Below are 19,931 nucleotides of genomic sequence, written 5' to 3' on the forward strand. Positions count from 1 at the left end.
TAGAGCCAGTAACACAATTCGATGCTATGCTGTTCGCCTATATCCGCATAAACTTGGATAACCGAACACGAACCTGCATGCGGGGAAATATTTACCTGTGTTTCAGTGTAGTCTATAAACTTTTGACTCCGGCTGTAGATCTTCGAGCACACCAGGACCTTATCCGTTCTATCCAGCGTGAATTCGGGCTTGACTTACTCGACTTTTCACGTATCTCAGGCTACGCGGAACCTCGTGTAATATTCTTTAGAATTCCTTGACCTTGCCTTAAGAGGAAGCTTTAGCTCGGGGGCTCCTATCTAAACAGATGGAAAAGGAGAAATCGTTTTTTTCAGCAACCACTGCAACCAAAATGATGAGGTTAGTTGCAGTTAAATGGAAGAGTTAAAATATAGTGACTGTTGGTAGCTCATTCTGTATTTAGGCTGTGAATTGCCTAATAAAAATTGTTGGAAAGCGTAAACTTTCAGAAAACGAGACTATCAAGTTTACAGATCAGTAACCCGGTAATAAACAATAATATAATTGTGTATATTACATCTAATAGTACACCTCAAGCGAACAAAATTGATGCTTTATACATGGCTCTCAGATAAAGCACTAATATGAGTGTAGGACTTCTGCGAAGTACGTGTAAGCAGCGTACCACATTCACACCAGTTCAAATTTGACCACATTCAATGGTGTAACGGATGCAGCTTACAGAACTGTGATGTCTGTTTTGTTGCGAAGTTTTTGCAAATGTGTAAACTTCGTGCTTCTATGATTCTAAACCTACCAATTTTGAAAAATTGTTATTAAGGAATTCCAGCGTTAAACCAATGTTCCGCTTGCAACAGTCACTAGAATTCAACTTTCTTTTCTTTCAGATGCAACGAATTTCCTTAAAATAATAAAACTGGCTCAGGGGTTATCTCAGAAAAGCATTTTTGCGTTTTATCTGTATTTGAATAGGCGGCATCGGAATTGGACGTCAGCTAAAGCATCCTCTTAAGTGTGCCTCGCATCTTTCTTTCTCATAGTTTTTTTTTCTTATTTATCATGTATGCTTAACAAAGCGTAGTAAATATGATTACAAGGGTACCAAGTTTTCTTTTATTTTCGTTTCAGCAAATGTATATTGTACAAAAGAGGCGGGCGGGTCGATGTACTAACAGAGGGAAAAGAGAGAAAAAAAGCTATGTCTATTGTACCGAGTGGCAGAACAGTTAACCTTTTACTAAGCTGAAGCGAGAGAGAATTGGAGATAAAAGGCTATGACGAAGCGAATGCGAGAATCGTAAAATAAGCATTTGGCGTGATGGCTCACGCAGTCAGCATTTCTTTGGAGCGTTACATCTCCTCAGCAACAAACCAGGTCATTGCGCCCAGCCTGTCGTTTCGAACAATACTTCGCGTTGATGCTGCCAAATTTGTGTAGCGCCCGTTTTTCAAACTTACAGCAACAGATTTGCAAGTCAAACCTTCTGATTTCTTACACGCTTGCTATATAATTTAAATGCTTCTCTACGGGCATGCACGTTCCTAGTGCTCACAGATGCGCAATGTATTTGTTCGTTTTTTGTTGACGGCATCATAACATTGCAGTCGGTAGCAGAACATTGTATAAATGGCAATGCACTTTGGGTGTCTATAGAAATGCTTCGTGATTGTTTTTGTCATCAACTTGCCTAGGAGAGGTAAATATATTTGGAAGCAGTCAAGTCTTCATCAAGCTAAAAGGAAATTGGAATAAATCGTGTTCGTTGAGTAATTGTGAAAACGTTTATTCCAAATTTGACTGTGATCAAGCAGGTTCTTCGTTCAACTAAAAAAATCATTATTATCAATGCCTTCATATCCTCTCATTCCACCTATGCAGAACCAGCAGGAAGTCAGATACCTTCAATCACATTCCACTCGGGTCACGTGACTGTTGAGCAGGGACGCCCCACTGACCTGGTCTGCCTGGCCCAAGGCTGGCCGCCACCCAAGTACAAGTGAGCGTCGTAAAATATTCATGGCTTCTCATACTTGTTCATTAACCTACGCTGTCTGAGTCATACAGGTGCCCGATGTACGCACTCAGTTGTGTAATTCAAAGAGGTCAAATAAAGCTTATTGTAGATAATATGATAATATATCCGTATACAAAACTATATAACACTGTACTAGTACTACACGACTGTCTGGATATTACCCCATACTGCTTGTTTTTCGATTTCATTGGTTGACATAAAGATATCTTAGGAATGATATTACAGCTTTAGCCTACGATAAAACGTTGTATTGTGAACGCACAACTGTGATAGATACTTATAGACCATTGTATATACAGCGGCTTTGTCTTCCAAGTTCTTTCGCTGCTCCCTAATTATTATATTGCATACAAGCGCACCCACGCACGCACGCACGCATGCACACGCACACACGCACACACGCACACAAAACAGAGTAATTAATACCACTCAATACCACTCATTTCTCACGTTTCAACGTCGTAGTTTAGAAGCTATGACGTGTCAGATTAAGAAGGCTATTTATGAATGTGTGGGCGTCGGTGGGTGCATCCGTATATGAAATTGACTCACTCACTTGTAATCGCCGATTAAGTAACCATTATCTGCTCCCTTTCGTATTGCACAACACCTAATCCATCTTTTTTTCTTTTTGAGGCTATTGCTATGCGCATTGCTTAGCTGATATATAATCTTTAGTCGCAGGAGATACGTGACTCACAGAGATGTAAATCGAATGGCAGGCAGCCTCGCTGGAGGCGCGTAATGGTTGACCACCTCTAGGGTAACATCCAGTTTACGCTCTTGCGGTTACAGGTGGTACCGGAAGCAGGGGCAGAGGCTGGTGCCGTTGCCAACCTCGACCACACCCACAGCGCTGGATGGTGTCCTGCACTGGAGCGGAGGCACGCAGCCTGAACACGAAGGGCAGTACGTGTGCGTGGTGACAAACACTATGGGAGACGCCAAGGCCACGCTCCAGCTTTCAGTGATCGGTCAGTGCGAGCTAGCTTTGTTTCATGGGTCACCAATATCTCGGTCTCAATGCGTGTTGCAGCTAACCTACCACCTGGTCGTTCTGAGCAGCGTTTAGTTATTTAGGTTCACAAACTCAACCTCGGTTTCTTCCGGTCGGTGAATGACGCAGTCTGTCAATGTAATTATTCAACTGATTGATTGCTTCAGCACTATTCCCTCAGATCGTCAACGCATCTACACCATCGTCACTAACTCATACTTGCGGTCCTCGATTAACTTCACTTGTTTGTCCTAACTTTCCGTATCGCTTCAAGGCATTACAGAATTGTATATGTTTTGGCTGAGTGTCCTATCAGAACCCGACTGTGGGGCCATGTCTAATTGCGCAACTGACTCACTCCTGTTCACTTTAATTCGGTTGCTGTCTCCCCGAAGTCGGCCAAATAAGCGAATCGAAAGGCTTTCCTCAATTCCTTATGAATTTTGAGTGGGTGAAAATGGGCGTGTCTATCAGAGTTGCGGAGTGGAAACTCTGGAGTTGAATTGATTCCGGAATCATTCCACATCTTCAAACACGTGTAATGGAATAGGCATGAAATGATGGCAAAAGTTGGACTCATGGAATGGGAACAGAAAGCGAACCAGAGATTCTGGAATGAAGTTGAAGTCGAATGAGCATTTAGTCCTGCGACGCTAAGTGTTGATTTTGAGTGAGGTCACCAAACCGGCGCATAGTGCATTTCTTCTACCGGCTCTTTCAGTACCTACCTATCAGTGACTACCTCGGCCGGGTTAAATATAAACACCATATTATTCTACAAACGTTACTTCTGAAGACATGGAAACCATCCCGCGCTACAAGAATGAAGTAGCTCTAAAGACAGCAACCTCTTGTTGCCAAGAAATATGATTCGCTTTAGTGAGAGCACACTTGCCCTACGACAAAGGATGGAGGCCAAATGCAATGTCGCTAATGGTTGTACTCTGCACGAGTCTACGGCAATTTAGAACGTGCGACATACTTTTTTGCACGGGACATTGTCGAGTATACAGAAGGCGCGACAACAGGAAGTCAGGCAAATGCCCTGGGAAAATTGGTGCCCGTTAATATACCAGTAAATGTGGAACAAAATGGATTGCGCTGCAACAAATATCGACGCATTTCGCTTCTATGTTAGTCCTCAAAGTTAGAAAATAATTTATCTGAATACATGGCCTACGCAACGGTTTAAGATTATTTTTTTATCTGCCTTGCGCAGTTGAGGTTCGAACGAATTACAGTTTTGGATATGGTGGGTCTTATTTCGAGCGCAAGCCTTGCTTAGGTCTCAGTGTAGGATGTATTCATGAAACACCTAACACATGTGCAGCTAAAATGAAGCAAACTTCGGTGGCCACAAGCTAGCAGCTATACTATACTATACAATACTATACTATACTATGCTATGCTATACTATACTATACTATACTATACTATACTATACTATATTATACTATACTATACTGTACTATACTATACTATACTATACTATACTATACTATACTATACTATACTATACTATACTATACTATACTATACTATACTATACTATACTATATGAAAAATCGGTGCCCCACAATGTCGGAAATGGGTGTGAAGTGCGGCTTAATCCTAAATTGAAGAAAAACCACGTGAACACGACGAGGCATCATTTCACATATGAATGGCTCGATTAATATAGACAATTTTTGAAATTAGGGTTTGAAAAGCCTAGAGCGTGTGCCTTTGCTTGTATCGTCACATTTTTCGATGTAACGAAGATGGTGCTTCAAAAAATGGACCACGGTTCAGACTGTCACCAAACTTAAATACTTTCAAGATAATATGATCGCCACAACTGAACGTATTTTGCAATCACATCACATATTCATGACTTCTAACCCATGCAGCTATCTTGTTTCTTGACGCTATTTGATAAGTAAAGCAATAAAGTTGATGTAATATTGTTTTATAAATTTCTTCGTCTAGTTTTATGATACGTGTAATTGTATCGAGTGTGCCATCTTGTTGGCGAAAAAATTGTTTTTATGTGTGAATACCGTATTGACGAGTCAGGTGCTCTATACCATCCGAGTTTCCTCGCAATAATTTTTTGAGGCCTGGTGATCATTTTCGCACCACACAGGCAAAAACACTTTTGAAGACACCAAAATTCTCAAAAAAGCTTACTTAAAAAATGTATGCGGCTCCAGCACGCATATTTCTACCTTTGTGAAGCGACGCTTTCATGAGGCGTTATCATTAGGGAAATATTATTTATTTGCACATTTCAGTCTTGCATCATGGTGTAATCAGAACTGGCATGCGCATATCTGCTCTCGTGCACCCAAGCCGCGCAGTGTGACTACACACGGCTATCATCTCCTAGAGTTAGTAGGCGATAGCACGATGGAAGCGTACATGCGATTGTGGCCTAATTACTAAAGCACCGGGCTGCTGTGGACCAAACCTCGGTCCCCTGTACCAAAACTCCATCCCACCATCGGGCACCTAATTCAGTTATCTCTAAGCGTGAGCTATTCGGCAAGACATGAGCATCCAAGCCATGCTCAAGAAATTCCGGGGGGTTTCGCAAAGAAATCAGATACTGGAGAGATTAGAGGCATCAACACGTTTCTTATCCTAAAGAAAATCTGCTTAATATTTGCTAGTAACGTTGTTGAGACTCCCAAAAATACGTTTTTTTTTGGTTATGTGGGCACGCAAGCGCAAATAATAAATAATGATTGATAAAGCGTTCATTCACTGGAATCGGAGGAATGGAATGGTTCAACTCAGCCATTCCAGTAGCGGGAATGGAATGGAGAGGGCCCCACTCCACAGCTCTGTCATCTGCATTGTCAAAACGCACTTGTTTCTTAGCGCAGGAAGCCTTGGTTTATCTCCAACTTTCTAATCAATAAACATTAGGAATAATAAACGACGGGCCTAGCGACGTAGTTGCAATGTTCATTTTGAACAAGTTTCCTATTGTGTTTCGAGGGCATAAATATTCAGCGATATACCGATCGATTAATCGACAGTTTTACCAGTCGGCGACGATGGGGTTGGGGGAGCCTCGGGTCGACGAAAGCGCTCGATCAGGAAGTTACGGCTTGCGGTTCGGTCCGCAGCTTGACCTCCGACGGCACAGCATTTATGAGAGGGCCGCGATCTGAAACCGTGCGATTCAAGTTGCTGTGTTTCCGTCGTTCACATCCTCCTCACGCACTGGTGCAGAGAGAGAGAGAGAAAAAAAAAGAAAGCCGAGATATGAAAGCTGCGACTTAAGGATCAAAACTCGCCGAGTTTTTATGTAAGAGCTCGATTCTTGGAAGCAGTACCGACAGAACCCATCTTGCGATGAATGTCGGCGGCAGTGCGAGTAGCATTAGAGAAATGTGGCGACACGCCGTACTGCCACCGCCGAAACGCGTCATGCATGACTGTGGCCGGGCTCATCTCTCGCGCTTCCCTTTACCTTATTCTCCGCGGATGCGCTGAGCACAACGTGGACGAACGGTCATAAAAAGTCAGGCCATTGCAACGCAGTTGGTGCCAGCGAATAGTTAAATTCAGGCAGTGGTTACCATTGTCCTTGTCCATGAAAGCTCAATAGTGCATATGGTCTCTGTGAATAATGAATCCGGTGGTGACAGCTCGTGTCTGCTCTTGATATCATTTCTGTGTTTAATCATCATCATCATCATCATTATCGTCATCTTTATTATTGTGTTGCTTAGCAGAACGTGTGATGACGATATACAAAACATTCTGTTGCTTCATCAGTTTCAATAACAGTGACTGTGACGTTCCGTCATATGCAGAGATGGCAGCTGAGTCGGTAGCAACGCAATAAAGTGTGATTTGTACAGTGGGAGAAACCCCGATAGGCGCAAGAAGTATTACAAAGATAGGAATGCAAGAAATGTGTCAGTATGTTGTTGTGCGTTTGCGTGTTCTTTTTTTTTATATCGTTATTTCCATCATTTTCATCTTCTCGAGCGGAATCATCATGTCAGAGAATAGCAGCAGCCGGTGACACATATGGGCACCAACAACTCCGTAAATGCAGCAAATAAGTAAAAGGAACAAATGTAAATACATCCACCGCTTCCTTAAATATGACATAGCCGTTGGAAGAGGAGAAAGGTTCATTAAAATGAGTCGGCTGCACTTCGAAGGTTTGAAATTTATTTGTCACATTGAATGGAAATAGATCTGTCACATTGAATGGAAATAGATCATCGCATGACAGTCGTAGGGGGGGGGGGGGGGTGGCGTCATCATTCACTTGTAATGAAGTGAAGTGAAGAGGGATCCACATTGCTTTGCATTGCAACAAAGGCGCGTATCAGAGCAGCTATATCTGGAAAATTGTATACAAAAGTTGCAAAGGAAACGCGCTGATTTAATATTTCACGACAGCATATGATATGAAATAAGACGAAATTTCAGCTTCACGCAAAAGGGCAAATAATACCTATTTTAAGGCTAAAGCCTCTCTAGGCTCATGGTGAAGTTTGTGTGAGCAGACCTGACCGCAGGAGTGTCCGCCGAAGCGTCATCATGACATATGAACAGATTAAAGACACATTAAAGAATGGAAAACGATTGATAGTGACAGTTAGGCAATGATAACGTTATAATAGAGATTGATAGAGGTTAATAATCACTAGCAATGACTAATAATGACTACTATTGACTTGTAGTGACTACTAACACTCCGAAATCACCAATATGTCTAACGACAGCTTGTACTGACCACAATTGATTAGAAATGACCAGAGATGGCTAGTAATGAATAGTAATGATTAAAATAACTGAAATGACTTGTAATGACTACTGATGACTATGATATAACCAACATGTCTAACGACGGCTTCTAATGACCACAATTGATTACAAATGACTAAAAATCCTTAGTAGTGAGCACTACTGACTAATAATGACTGAGATCACTTGTAATGACTTGTAATGACTACGAAATGACCAATAGGTCTAACGATGACTTGTAACGATTACAATTGCTTATAAATGACTAAAAATGCTTAGTAGTGAGTAGTAATGACTAATAATGAATAACGACTCCTAATGACTCGTAATTAATTGCATATGACTTGGGATTATCGAGATGATTTGAGGTAAAGAGAAGAAGACAAGAAGAAAAGATTTCAGGTGAACAGAAGAAGGAAAGAGAAAGACAAAGAAGAGAAAAAGGAAAAGAAAGAAGAGAAAGAGAAGAGGCAAATAGAAAGAGTCAAATGATAAAAGGAGGAAGAGGAGGCTTTCGCCGTTCACCTCCTCAGAGAGATCTTAAGAGACCCTGTATGTTTTTAGTCGTGTGTTACTGAATACTTTCGTAGAGGTTGAGAGGAAATCGACTGACGAGTGAGATAAGCAATAGACGTTCCTTCTGACCCACGCCACTACAAACACGTTATTATAGGAGTAGTCGCTGCGCACTGTTTCTCGGGCTATAGAGCAGTATGCGTGTGTCATACATGCGGCTGTTTCTTGCCTGAATATAAGGAAGCCGTCGATACTGCCAAACACGGTGAAAGTTTGGAATACCTAATTAGGGTATCTCCCTGTAGAAACGACGTGGAACTGAAGTGCGCATCGCCTGAACAAAAGAAAGTGATGGTTACCACGAGAGGCTTTTGAAACACTCGAGTAGTTACTGGAGATATCTCCCGGGAAAAACTACCAGAAAATGCAGCGTTGCTTAATATAGACGCATTGTTGATAATGTTGTTATATTTACCGTAGTAATGTTGTGCCGGCGTACGACAGGCCTTGAAACGGACAATGAAAGAGCGAAACAAGAATAATAATAGCGGTGTGGCCGAGTTGGTTTAAGCTCATGGTGTAATTTCTGCAGCGCGAAGCACTGAAGGGTCGAAAGAAAGGTAAGAAGGACGAAGGAATGAATAGCAGGAAAGGAACAAGCACGAGTGCTGCTACTCCTTTTTGCCTTTCTTTCCGCACTTCAGTGCTTCACGCTGCAGAAATTACATCATGAGCGAAGCAAGAATTTTAAAAGCCATGCAGCCAGGGCGTGTGTGAAGTGACTTCGGCTTAGCTACCTGCACTCGTATTGTTCGATTAGAACGGGCGGCTCAGGCAATGGATGGCGTGACTATCGACCGAGCCAGAGGAAACGAGGAGGCGTATAAATCTTTTGCGGCTTCGCTTTGATGTCATTTCTTTTTGAGTGGGGGGGGGGGGGAGGGGGGGGGGCACGGTGTGCGCAGAGAATTTTTTTCATGCCTTCCGTGACGATGGCCCTGCTCCATCGACGAGGAAGACGAGGCACCAAGTGAACGGCAGAATACGCACTGTCTGTTGCTTTCGTGTCAACTAGGACTACTAACTAACCAGGCAGTGTGAGATGATTTGCCGATAACCTGGGAATAGGTCATTATGTCTCGTTTGCTTCCTAAACTCTTCGCATATATATAGGGAATGTTTTAAAAGCAAGGGTCGATATTTCGCACAAGAACAAAGTAGTTTGTTTCGAAAACCTAGCTTTCATTATGCTTTACGATTAGCGCACGATCCTGTGTTTTAAGCTTCGTTCAGAGGAACAATGCCACTGCAGAGGCAGGCAGGTGCAGACACTGACCATTGATCCCATTCCATGAACCTGTAATGTGGCGTATACGCTAGCGTAATGCAGCTGCGATGAGACTTCGTTGTTACTGCCATTATTGTCATCTTGATCATCCCATATTTTAGAGCGCAGCTTTTAGGCGCCCGTTCTTGCGGCGAGCGTCGGTGTCGGTGGCGTCAATGAACGGTCACTGTCATTCTGGCGAACGCGCGCAATTTAGAAGTCTTGTCTTATCACTGATTGATGTCACAGAAGAACACCATTTCCTGCTCTCAGAATTACATTACAATATACCTATTATTTTCATGTCGAACTTCAGCTGCGCCGTCACTTCAACGACCGGCAAAAAGAAAGAAAGAAAGAAAGAAAGAAAGAAAGAAAGAAAGAAAGGAAAGAGAGAAAAAAAAGAAAGAAAGAAAAAGAAAGAACACAATATACACTCGACCAAGGTGTGACGCTCTTTGTATAGCAACGCCATTGTGTTGGGAGCAATATCCGAATTCGCTAGGCGCTTCTGCAAATTCGCTTCTCCAAAGAACCATTCCCCAGAGCCATGTAATATTTAGTTATATTTTATTTGTTGCTAGGTTAAGCAAAGAAAACTCTTTATTTGGTTTCCTCATATGGTACGAAAAGACCGGTGGGCTTGTTTTGGTACCGCAAACAGAACAAATCCTGGAATGTGATGGCTCGGGCTGACGACGAACGCACAGACGTGAGTGAAATCCACCTGTGGCAGTACTGAATAGCGCGTGTTTGCCGAGTGTTGATTAAACATTCGCTTTTCGTTTCCGAGCACTACGCGTTCGATGCTGCCCACCCGTTATCTGTGTTCGGCGCAGCGCGCTGTGTACGCCCTGGCATTTGTGCGACAAGACCAAAAGAGAGCACACTTAAGGACAAACGAAGAAAAAGAAAAACAGTTTCCGCCGAAAGTCAAGCATTGAAAGCGATAGCAAGGTTTAGCGTTGCGCTGAAGGCGTCTTAGAACACTAACAGGTTGAGCAGTGCTGCCAGTGTTGTTGCAGACGTCGCACCTCGATAATGCATGAGAGCGAAGAGAAAAAGTGCACCGATCCAATACACTGTGGAAATCCAGATTATACAAAGCCAATTGCAGGTAGGCTGGTAACTAGCATAGTTTCGGGTTCTACAAAGCGTTGTTAAGTGTATTGACGTGTTTGTTTAAGTCAAGCAAGCTTGTGTTTTACGACAGCAGCAAGGAAAAAAAACCGATGGCGGTGGTAACGATCGTAGGACGGCGACGGTATTATTTATACGCCGGCCGTCCGGCGCCAACTTAAGACATTGCCTGTTGTTGTGTTCCACTCAGGTGCTATCCACGTGAGCAAGGGGAGAGAAACGTTGTTAGTGATGTAATCTGCGACAAAGTGTTGCACGTACTGTCGTACGTACAAAAGTCTATGTCGTGCGGTCGGTCTTAAAATAACGATGACATTTGTACTCCGACGAAGAAACGTCAATACATCTTCGACGTGGGCCGATAATGAAGGCAGTACACCGTCACGCAGATTTTACGCAGCGTTAGCTGCTACGGTAAATATACTGCAGAATGTGGGCGATACCGAAGGCGGTGTTGCCTAACACAGCGTATCAGAGTGGTAGCTGCCACGAAGAAAGAATGCGAGAAACTGGCCTGTCACTTAGGATATCTTGAGGGGCTAGTTGGTTGATTCTAATGAATGATTGCTAAATGCGCCAGATTTGGAAACAGGACACCCGACAAGAAGAGACCGAGCATGGCCTCTTACACACGAGCCAAACATCAGAAAGAGCTAGTCGGCCGTTGGAACGAGAGAAGTATGCGCGCGGTGAGGCCCAACGAAGCCAATAAAGTCGAGGTACTGAATCCCAGTTAAACGTAGAGGAGGCAAACTACCTTTAATTGGGAGAGAGAGAGAGAGAGATCATAACGTAAAGGCATTGAGATTAACCAGGCTGACTCCGGTTGGCTGCCCTGCACTGGGGAAGGAGCAAATTGGATTGGAATATGAAAGCAGGAGAGAAGTTAACGCTTCATCGTTCAGTTTGTCACAGGTGATCGTACAGGCTGATGCACCTCAAGAAGCATAGCAGCGCTTTTGGTGACTTTGCGCATCGCAGTCGCGCGAGGTCACGGTCCCAGGATCTTTTATTCGGTAAAAGGCGCCTCATCTAAGTGTCCGATGGCTAGGCCTCTGATCTTCGTAATATGGGCAGTCACAAACAGAGTGTTTTATGGTTTCTCCTACGACACATGTGTTGCAATCGGCACTGTTCGGCATTCCTATTTAGGAATGAGTAGGTGTCGTAAAGTAACTCTTATTCGGAGGCAACATGCTAGCAGTGACGTTTTCTTTCAGACGAACAAAACAGGCTGAAAGCTGTAAATTAATTACGGGTGCATTGCATATGGGCGCCTGTTAGTGAACTCCTGTGTATTAGATTCTTTAAATTGGATACTATGGGCACGATCGCTGACATGACGTGTTGCTTTCGTTCGCTAGATAACGGAATTAATTTTTTTTCGCTTTCACACGTGCCTGACCAGCAGCTTTGTCAATTTGTCAAATAATATTACGCTACCACAAGCAGTTGACAAAGGCATGGCATGTTATTTTAGTGGCTACCGGTGCGTTGTAGCATCATTAGATATACATTTCTTGATATTTTAATTAAGCACGCGCTGCCAGAGCAACGTTGTCGGCTCACTCATAGTAGGTAAAAAGGCAAGATCAAAACGGTAAAGGGTTCTTTCTGCACATCTATAATTATAACGATAAAGGCAGCTTTCTCGCAATACTACCTTTGAAAAAAAAAGAATACGTGATAGAAAACAAACCATCAGGCATTACATATGTTATGCTCGAAGTTTTTTTCCAAACATAGGCGTACGGAAAGCCAAGTTTTACTAAACCCTTGTTGTAAACGCCGCACTCGTTTTGAGGTATAGAAGTGCGCCAGCCGCTTGCTCAGTAATTGCAAGAGAGAAAATCTCAAACAAAAGAACGAGTTTCGCGTTTGCATTGCGAAAATAGAAAACACTGATAAAAGACGCTACTGAAAAGCAGATAAAGAAAAATACAGAACGCGAGAAACCTTGTGCCGGCTTGTGGTAGAAGGTGCGTAAGAGTCCACGGTGCGCTACAAGGGCGGGTTTACGCTTCCTATAGTAAAGAAAAATAACATTCATTAGTGCCATAGAAACTAAGGCACCAGTTCAGGCCTGTTTTTAAGCTCATGCCTGCTGGGCGCGCCCATTTCCGATGCGCGGAGCCAAGGTCCAGATTAACAAAAAATTTGGAAGATGCTTGAGCTTCGCCTTTAAGAGTCGAACGCGAAAGCATTTAAAGATCCCTAACTGCTTCTCACGCTTCCCGCAATTGCAGCTTATGTAACGGTAATCTTCCCCGAGAAAAACTGGCGACGAAGTTTCTTGGAGAAACGCGGCCTCTTGCGTGAGCCGATTCCGGAGGTGGTGCAAAAATGTGCCAAAAAATTACATCGTTTCAGGTTTCTGTTACTGTTTCGAACTTTTAATATTTAAGTGTGAGAAGATTTAACAAAAAAAAATATCATGAGCCATTCTACTCTGTGTAGGTGGTTGACCAGCGAAGCTGTTTATTACACGACACGGAGGGAGACACATAATTTTTTAACAAAGGTACGAACTCATTTATTGTCTTGATCGGTAGTCATTATTTCACTCGCAAGTGGAATCCCCATTCTTTGATAATGTCAAATTGGTGCACGTGCGCCGCTGGGTGGTTGGTTGGTTGGAATGCGTAAACCGCTCCCTTTTCGGTACCGACACATCCACATTCCGATCACCGACAACGACGTCAGGGTTGGTGTCATCGCAGCTAATTCACTCAAAGTGAGCAGCCATGAACCTTACGGGACTATGAGCCATTGCATTTTTTACTTGCTTACGGGGGTATGAGCCATTGATGAAGACAATTTTCTGTATGTTGTATGCGTGATTAGAAAGAATTTAAGCACTGTTCGTTTCACTTTGCTGAGCGCTTGTAGCCTCTACCTCACAGGGCTATGAGCCATTGTATTTTTTGCTTGCTTACGGGAGCATGAGTGCTAGCAGGGGTATGAGCCATTGATGATGATAGTTTTTGTTCAGGGAAAAGAAAGATGCGCGGTACCTTAGCCATATACAGCTTCGGTGTAGAAGACATGCACTCTCGGTGTTCTGTGCTATGATATTTTTTGTGGGCGGCCATTCTACAATTTCTGAGGAATAACTTTATCAAGAATTTAAGACAAGGTATGCGAAACTTTAGTCATAGAATGGTGGGGCAGCATAACCCGAATATACCGCATGCCATATAGCAAGGCGTGGCGTGTACATATGCCTAAGTATATACGGCAATTTTCGCTCATCAGGGGATACCAACGCCGGCGCCGACACCGGTTTTTCTGTGACGCTGGGTCCTTAACGCTGTCGCGTTAAAAGCCATTGCACAGAATTGTTCGCGAGAGAAAATTCCAGCCAGTTATGATGCTGGACGCATATACTAGCGAAGAATGTCAGCCAATCACAAGGAACACTTACAATGGAAAAGCATTTTGAATACTGAACCAGAAGTAGCCACACTAATTTTGATCGTTTATCATGCAATATATCCTAACAGACGCGCGTATATATGCGCAGTTGGGAACGTAGTGAATCCAACAAAAGCGCACTTGCGCAAAATCTGGTCTCATCTGCTCACAGCTATGGCCGGTGGCTCGTGTGAGTTAATTGCTTGGCACACGTGTCCGCAGGCGAGCTGACCGTCAGCATCCGTCCGCGGCTGGTCCGTGCCGAGGCCGGCGACTCGGTGTCCTTCCAGTGCAACGCGAGCAGCGCCGACGCGTCGCTCGAGTGGCGCCTGAACGGGTCGCCGCTTCCGCTGGGATTCCAGCGGCTCGAGCGCGGCTTCGTGCGCGTCGCGGCGGTGGCCCGCCACCAGGGCGGCATGCTGCAGTGCTTCGCCGCTTCCAGGGACGGACGCAGGGCGGCACAGGCCACGGCCGAGCTCGTAGTAGGGGGTGAGCATCGGAATCGATTGGTCGCTGGTTCCAACCCCGGTGTCCACTCCTGCAACCTTACCGTTTCTGGAGAGAACCACTTTGCTTGTTCCTTTAACCGTAAGGGGGCGCGTGTGAAAGTGACATGCTTTACGCATTCAGTCAATATAGCCGAGAAAACGTTAGCCTAAATAGTGAGCGCTGTATTGCTTTGCGTTGTTTTATGTATATGTATTTTTGGCCTTGCGTCTGCCCAACATCCAACAGACAGCAGCGAACAAGCTTTAGCATGTTCACTGGCAACAATAAACGCCAAATTATTCTCGGATTACGTTATTTTGGGTCCTAGGCTCCACACGAGATGTGCTATGTAAGCAGTGAGAGCCGTATGGCGCAATTTCTGCCCAACAAGGCAATGTAATCAAGATTTTAAGCATGCTGCTCCGTTAACAACCAGCAGTCATCGTACTACCGTTATTAGCATCACCATCCATCCATCCCTCTTTCATTCCCATTTTTCTTTTCCCCAGCCCAGAGTAACAGATTAGAGCGCACAAACTCGGTTCGACTTCTCGCCGTTTTTCTAAGCAAAGCACATCCTTTAAAGTACGAGGCTTCACGTAATACATCGGTGGCAACGAGTCTAGTCCTGGATTTGCGTATTCTCTGTTAGAATTACGGCCCTGCGGCTTATCCTCCACTTACGCCTGCTCCAATATGCTCCTTTTCAGAGCGTGCCCCCAGAATGGAGCGAACGTACAGCACCTCAAGCAGTAGCCTGAGCCCCAAGTCTCCCGCGAGCCTAGGGTGTCGGGCGTCCGGTGACCCGGCTCCTTCCATCACTTGGACCCTGGACGGCGCGTGGCCCGTGACCGGGGGCGGCCCGCGGTTGCGTCTCTGGTCGACCAGCGACTCGGCCACGGGTGACGCGGTGAGCTTCCTCAACTGGACGTCGGTGGAGACGTCCGACTCGGGACTCTACCAGTGCGTGGCGAGCAATGTGGCGGGCCGAGCCTCGCACTTCTTCCGGCTGGACGTGCGGGGCCCGCTCTTCACGCGGCCCGCGTACAACGCCACGGCGCTCGAAGGGCACTCGCTGGCGCTGCAGTGTCCATTCGGGGGATACCCGTACGACAAGATCAGCTGGTTCAAAGGTACGCAGTCCAAGTCTTCAAGCAGAACGAAAAAAAAAAAACGGCAAACACATTTAAAACGCCTATGTACGGCGGTGACGGAAGCGGGCAGATGGTGTAGCAGACACTTTGCCAGGCAGCCTAGTGAGCAAGAGGAGCAGTTTTATTTCTTGTTCGTGCACGCAATGTGTGCCTTCTCAGGAAATCCAGCTCGAGGAGTAACTTGTGCTATTTCCTACAAGCTGATATTAAAAGTGATGTTACGAGAGGTTTAATTTTAAACACCGGAAATGCATTACCACTCACGTATTTTGGTATGTTGCAGCATAAAAAAGTATTATAATAATAAAGAAGTGCTGATTCAGCAGGTTCGCCTCGAAAACAAACTGAACACAATGTGTACGCATCTTGTAAGAAATTTAGCATTCATTGCAAGGTTAGCTATCTTTATCATTCAGCCCGTCGGTTCATCAAACATCATGTCACATTGAGACAACCTTTATTGAAATTTCTGAAGACGCTGCACATGAATTCTGTTTGAAATCTTGAATAAAACAAATGAAAAAAAAAACTGGCCCAGCTGTTATCGCAAACGCAAAGGTGGAAACACCGCGTTCGAAAGCGCGTTTGATAATTCGGCAATGAAAGTTGGGCAGTTCTGATCTGCTGGATTCCCGATTCTCTTTGTAGATGGAAGCGAACTGCCCGTTAACCAGAGGCAGACTGTATTTTCCAATGGTACACTGCTGCTGGAGACACTCACTAAGACCAAGGAGCAAGGGGAGTACACCTGCGTCGTGGAAAGCCTGGATGGCACCTCCGTTCAGCAACTCATTCGGGTCATTGTCAGAAGTAAGCTATGACCCCTGCTTTTAGATAACCCTCCCAGCTGATTAACGGCCGCGTCATACATTTCTGCTGCTTTTCACGTCAGCCTAGCAGAGCGGGTTGCATGAGCCGCCGAACAGCAGGCAATGAAGAGTAAATGGCATCCGTGAAATGGCGTCTCCTGAAATGGCGTCTGTGATCGCACGCACGAGTTCCCACACTCGGACGTTAAGCATCACGTGACCTATTTCTGTTCTCGGCCACGTGGCGGCACTTACGATAAAGTTTGCTGAGCTGGCGGACCAGTTTTCGTTACTTCCTCAGCGATCTACGGGCTTGCTCTGTTAATGTATCGTTTCATTATCGTATTTCATATCTTCATTATACCTTCTTTAGTTATTTTTTATCCAAAATATTGAGATATCCGACCCTCTTTATGGCCAAATAGGCCCCATTTCATATTTAATAGTGAAAAATAAGGAGTGCCAGTCAACGAAAACGACTTGTGTATTCGCGACGTTTCAAGCCGAACTTTTGTTAACAATAGCGCTCATGTTATGCCATGCCTATCCCCGTTTATCCTCTCTCTCTCTCTTAAACTTTATAAATATGTCAACATGTTGACGTTAGTGTTGTATTTTTCTCCATTTAACTTCGCCTTGTCATTGCCGTGATCTTTCTCCAATTAGTTATTTTGTCTTAGGCTCGTAGTATGCTGGTACTTGTAAACTTTATTTTTATATTTTTGTATTGTTTAATCCACACTGCTTATATTAGTTTTAAGATTTCTAGATTTCTATCACTAATTATTATTAATCACTTTTACTAATTGCAGTAATGCTCATGTATTGTATTATCCCCACTCCCTATGTAGGGCCCTCATTAAGCCCACAGAGGGGCCTAAAGGCTTTCTCTGGTGGCCTTTAGGTATAGTTTTGAAATAAAAATAAAGGAATAGGTCAGCTAGAAATAAGAGTAGTACTTTATGCTGAAGTTTAATTCAGTGCGAAGACAGAGACAGGTGGGTAGTTTAGTACTTTTATTGCTGTATGACTGTTCTCGTTACGACACGCTGCTTCGGTGCATTAATCGCGCAGTGGCGGCAGCCTTCAGCCTGAACAATTGCTTTTATAAACCCATGACACAGCAAACGCACTCGTTGATTCCACCATACCTGAATATAATGACGCCTGGGAGCAGATTCTTGTAGACCCTTAAGGGACGTATGATATTAAAATAGTTGCGTGCACACATTTGTATTTGCAATAGAATCGCCAAGGTCGCCGATCACCAGAATCGTTTGGTCATTAGATTTTCTAAGTCTGTCATATAGTGATGCGAATGCCCGTTCCTGTATATTGCAGCGTATGCTTAGCCCGAGCCATCGTGGGAAAGCACAGCGCATTTTCCGTTTCGGTTGACACCTTCCCGTCTTTCTCCTTCGCTTCGCCTCTCAGCCCAAATTGCGCTGAAGTTGCAAATTCAGACGAAGCCTTCCTCTTCCTCCCTCTCCTCTCGACGTCTGAACGCAGCCGGCCCGCAGATCACGCCGTTCCGCTGGCTGGACGAGCTGCAGGAAGGAATGCGCGCTGGACTCAGCTGCTTCGTGCACGCCGGCGAGCAGCCCATCGTCATTGAGTGGCTCAAGGACGGCGCACCCCTCGCGCGTCCTGTTCGCCAGGACGGGTTCGTGTCCACGCTCTCGCTGGAATCCTTGTCGTCGCAGGACAACGGCAACTACACCTGTCGCGTCTCCAACGCGTGGGCGACGGCCACCTACAGCGCCGTGCTCAGGGTCAAAGGTCCGAACTTCCATTCTCCGTTTCTCGAAAGAATCAATAAGTCGAATGACTTTCTTGGAGCAAGCACGATAAATCAAATGTAAAGGTTCGTTGTTACCTGTTTATAATGCCGATATGAATTGGAGTGGTAAGAGGACATAATAATGTTTCGAGTGAACTATGGATAAACTTGCGAAAGCCCTCGATTGGCAATACCATCGGTCATACAAGGCTGAATACACCGGTTCTCGTTCGACAATGCCGTAGTATAGAGAGTAAGTGTGAGGAACCCGGAACGACCGTGCTGCCACTACAGCTGCATTTCAGGTCTCAAGGGCTGCTTGTGGATCGGAAGCGCTTACCTCTTATAAATTTTCTAATTCCTCACACATCGTAGTATACTCAGATATTCCGTGTCATGTGATTATGCGAGAGCACGATTGCCTTAGTGGCATACACCAACGGTAGAAAAATATCAAGACCCCTAAATTATTGTTTCGGTGAAATTCCGACGCCTATATAGGTGATGCGACGGTTAAGTTTACAAATGAGTATGCCATGTCTGTCGCAAGCTTGAATTTCTTTGTGAAAGCATGCCCATTGTTTTCCGTGGTGCAGTTGATGCAATTTCCGGATTTGCGACATCTTGATTGTTTTATGTACGTCTGATTGCATAATTTTTTGCCGTGGACAGCAATATATTTCACTAAATATTCTAACAAACCTGTGGAACTGCCATGAGAATTAGTCGCAATATTCACGTTTACATTATCTAGTTACAATAGCTCGTGTCTCGTTCTTTCTTACTTTGTTTTTTATTGCTGATTTGTCCTTTGCGGAATGGTAAGATGCTTTAAATCTCGTAGTGGCATTAAGAGGGACGGTACCCAAAATCTGTCCGGAACACCGTTTCTAAAAAGTAGGATCAATAAATGCTTCATCTTATGGAGAACATGGCCAGCATGTGGCGTGCTTGTAGTTGCACCACAAGCTATTCAAAAAATCGCGCATCTGATGCATACCCGCTGGTTAAAATGGGCGTGGCTTCTAAAGACGTTGCTTATGTTGTAATTTTCACTATGTATAAAGCAGTGCAACAACAATGAGAAAAACGACGGAGGGCCATGGCAAGTGTCAGAAAAACTTTCGTAAAAAAATCTGATGCAGGTGACGCCGCAGAGTCGTCTGCAGAGTCAGCTAAAACTTCAAACTGTATTTCCGAAAACTCCGTTTTGTCCTATTTAAGGAACATTTTCCCTGCAATGAATGAAACTTTCACTCTGAAATCTCAATAAGTAATTGCTAAAGGGTCATTGCAGAGATTTAACTAAAAACATAATTTTTTCAATGAATACTTTTTTATTTACAACTTTCTTCATCCGAAAATCGCCTAGTAAAATGTGATTTAAAAAAAAATTATTTCTAGACTGCAATTAGGAATTGTATTCCTTTCGTTCAGTAAAATCCCCGTGTTGTAGAGAAGATGTGAGAGCACTTTCGTCGCTCTAGAAGGAATCCTTATTTTATAAATGTTCCTTTACCAAAGTAACAAAT

General features: G+C 44.2%; 1 protein-coding gene across 1 annotated transcript in view; it reads left to right on the forward strand.

Moving 5' to 3' along the window:
• LOC139057303 (cell adhesion molecule Dscam1-like) overlaps nucleotides 1-19,931 on the forward strand; it is a 177,520-nt gene that overhangs the window by 121,845 nt on the left and 35,744 nt on the right. The window contains exons 6-11 of the mRNA XM_070535253.1: nucleotides 1,862-1,979; nucleotides 2,814-2,992; nucleotides 14,390-14,755; nucleotides 15,367-15,789; nucleotides 16,459-16,620; nucleotides 18,129-18,398. Of these exons, the coding sequence (XP_070391354.1) occupies nucleotides 1,862-1,979; nucleotides 2,814-2,992; nucleotides 14,390-14,755; nucleotides 15,367-15,789; nucleotides 16,459-16,620; nucleotides 18,129-18,398 (1,518 nt within the window). The remainder of the gene's footprint in view (nucleotides 1-1,861; nucleotides 1,980-2,813; nucleotides 2,993-14,389; nucleotides 14,756-15,366; nucleotides 15,790-16,458; nucleotides 16,621-18,128; nucleotides 18,399-19,931) is intronic.

This window comes from Dermacentor albipictus, chromosome 3, assembly GCF_038994185.2.
Source record: "Dermacentor albipictus isolate Rhodes 1998 colony chromosome 3, USDA_Dalb.pri_finalv2, whole genome shotgun sequence".
Taxonomy (NCBI): Eukaryota; Metazoa; Arthropoda; class Arachnida; order Ixodida; family Ixodidae; genus Dermacentor; species Dermacentor albipictus.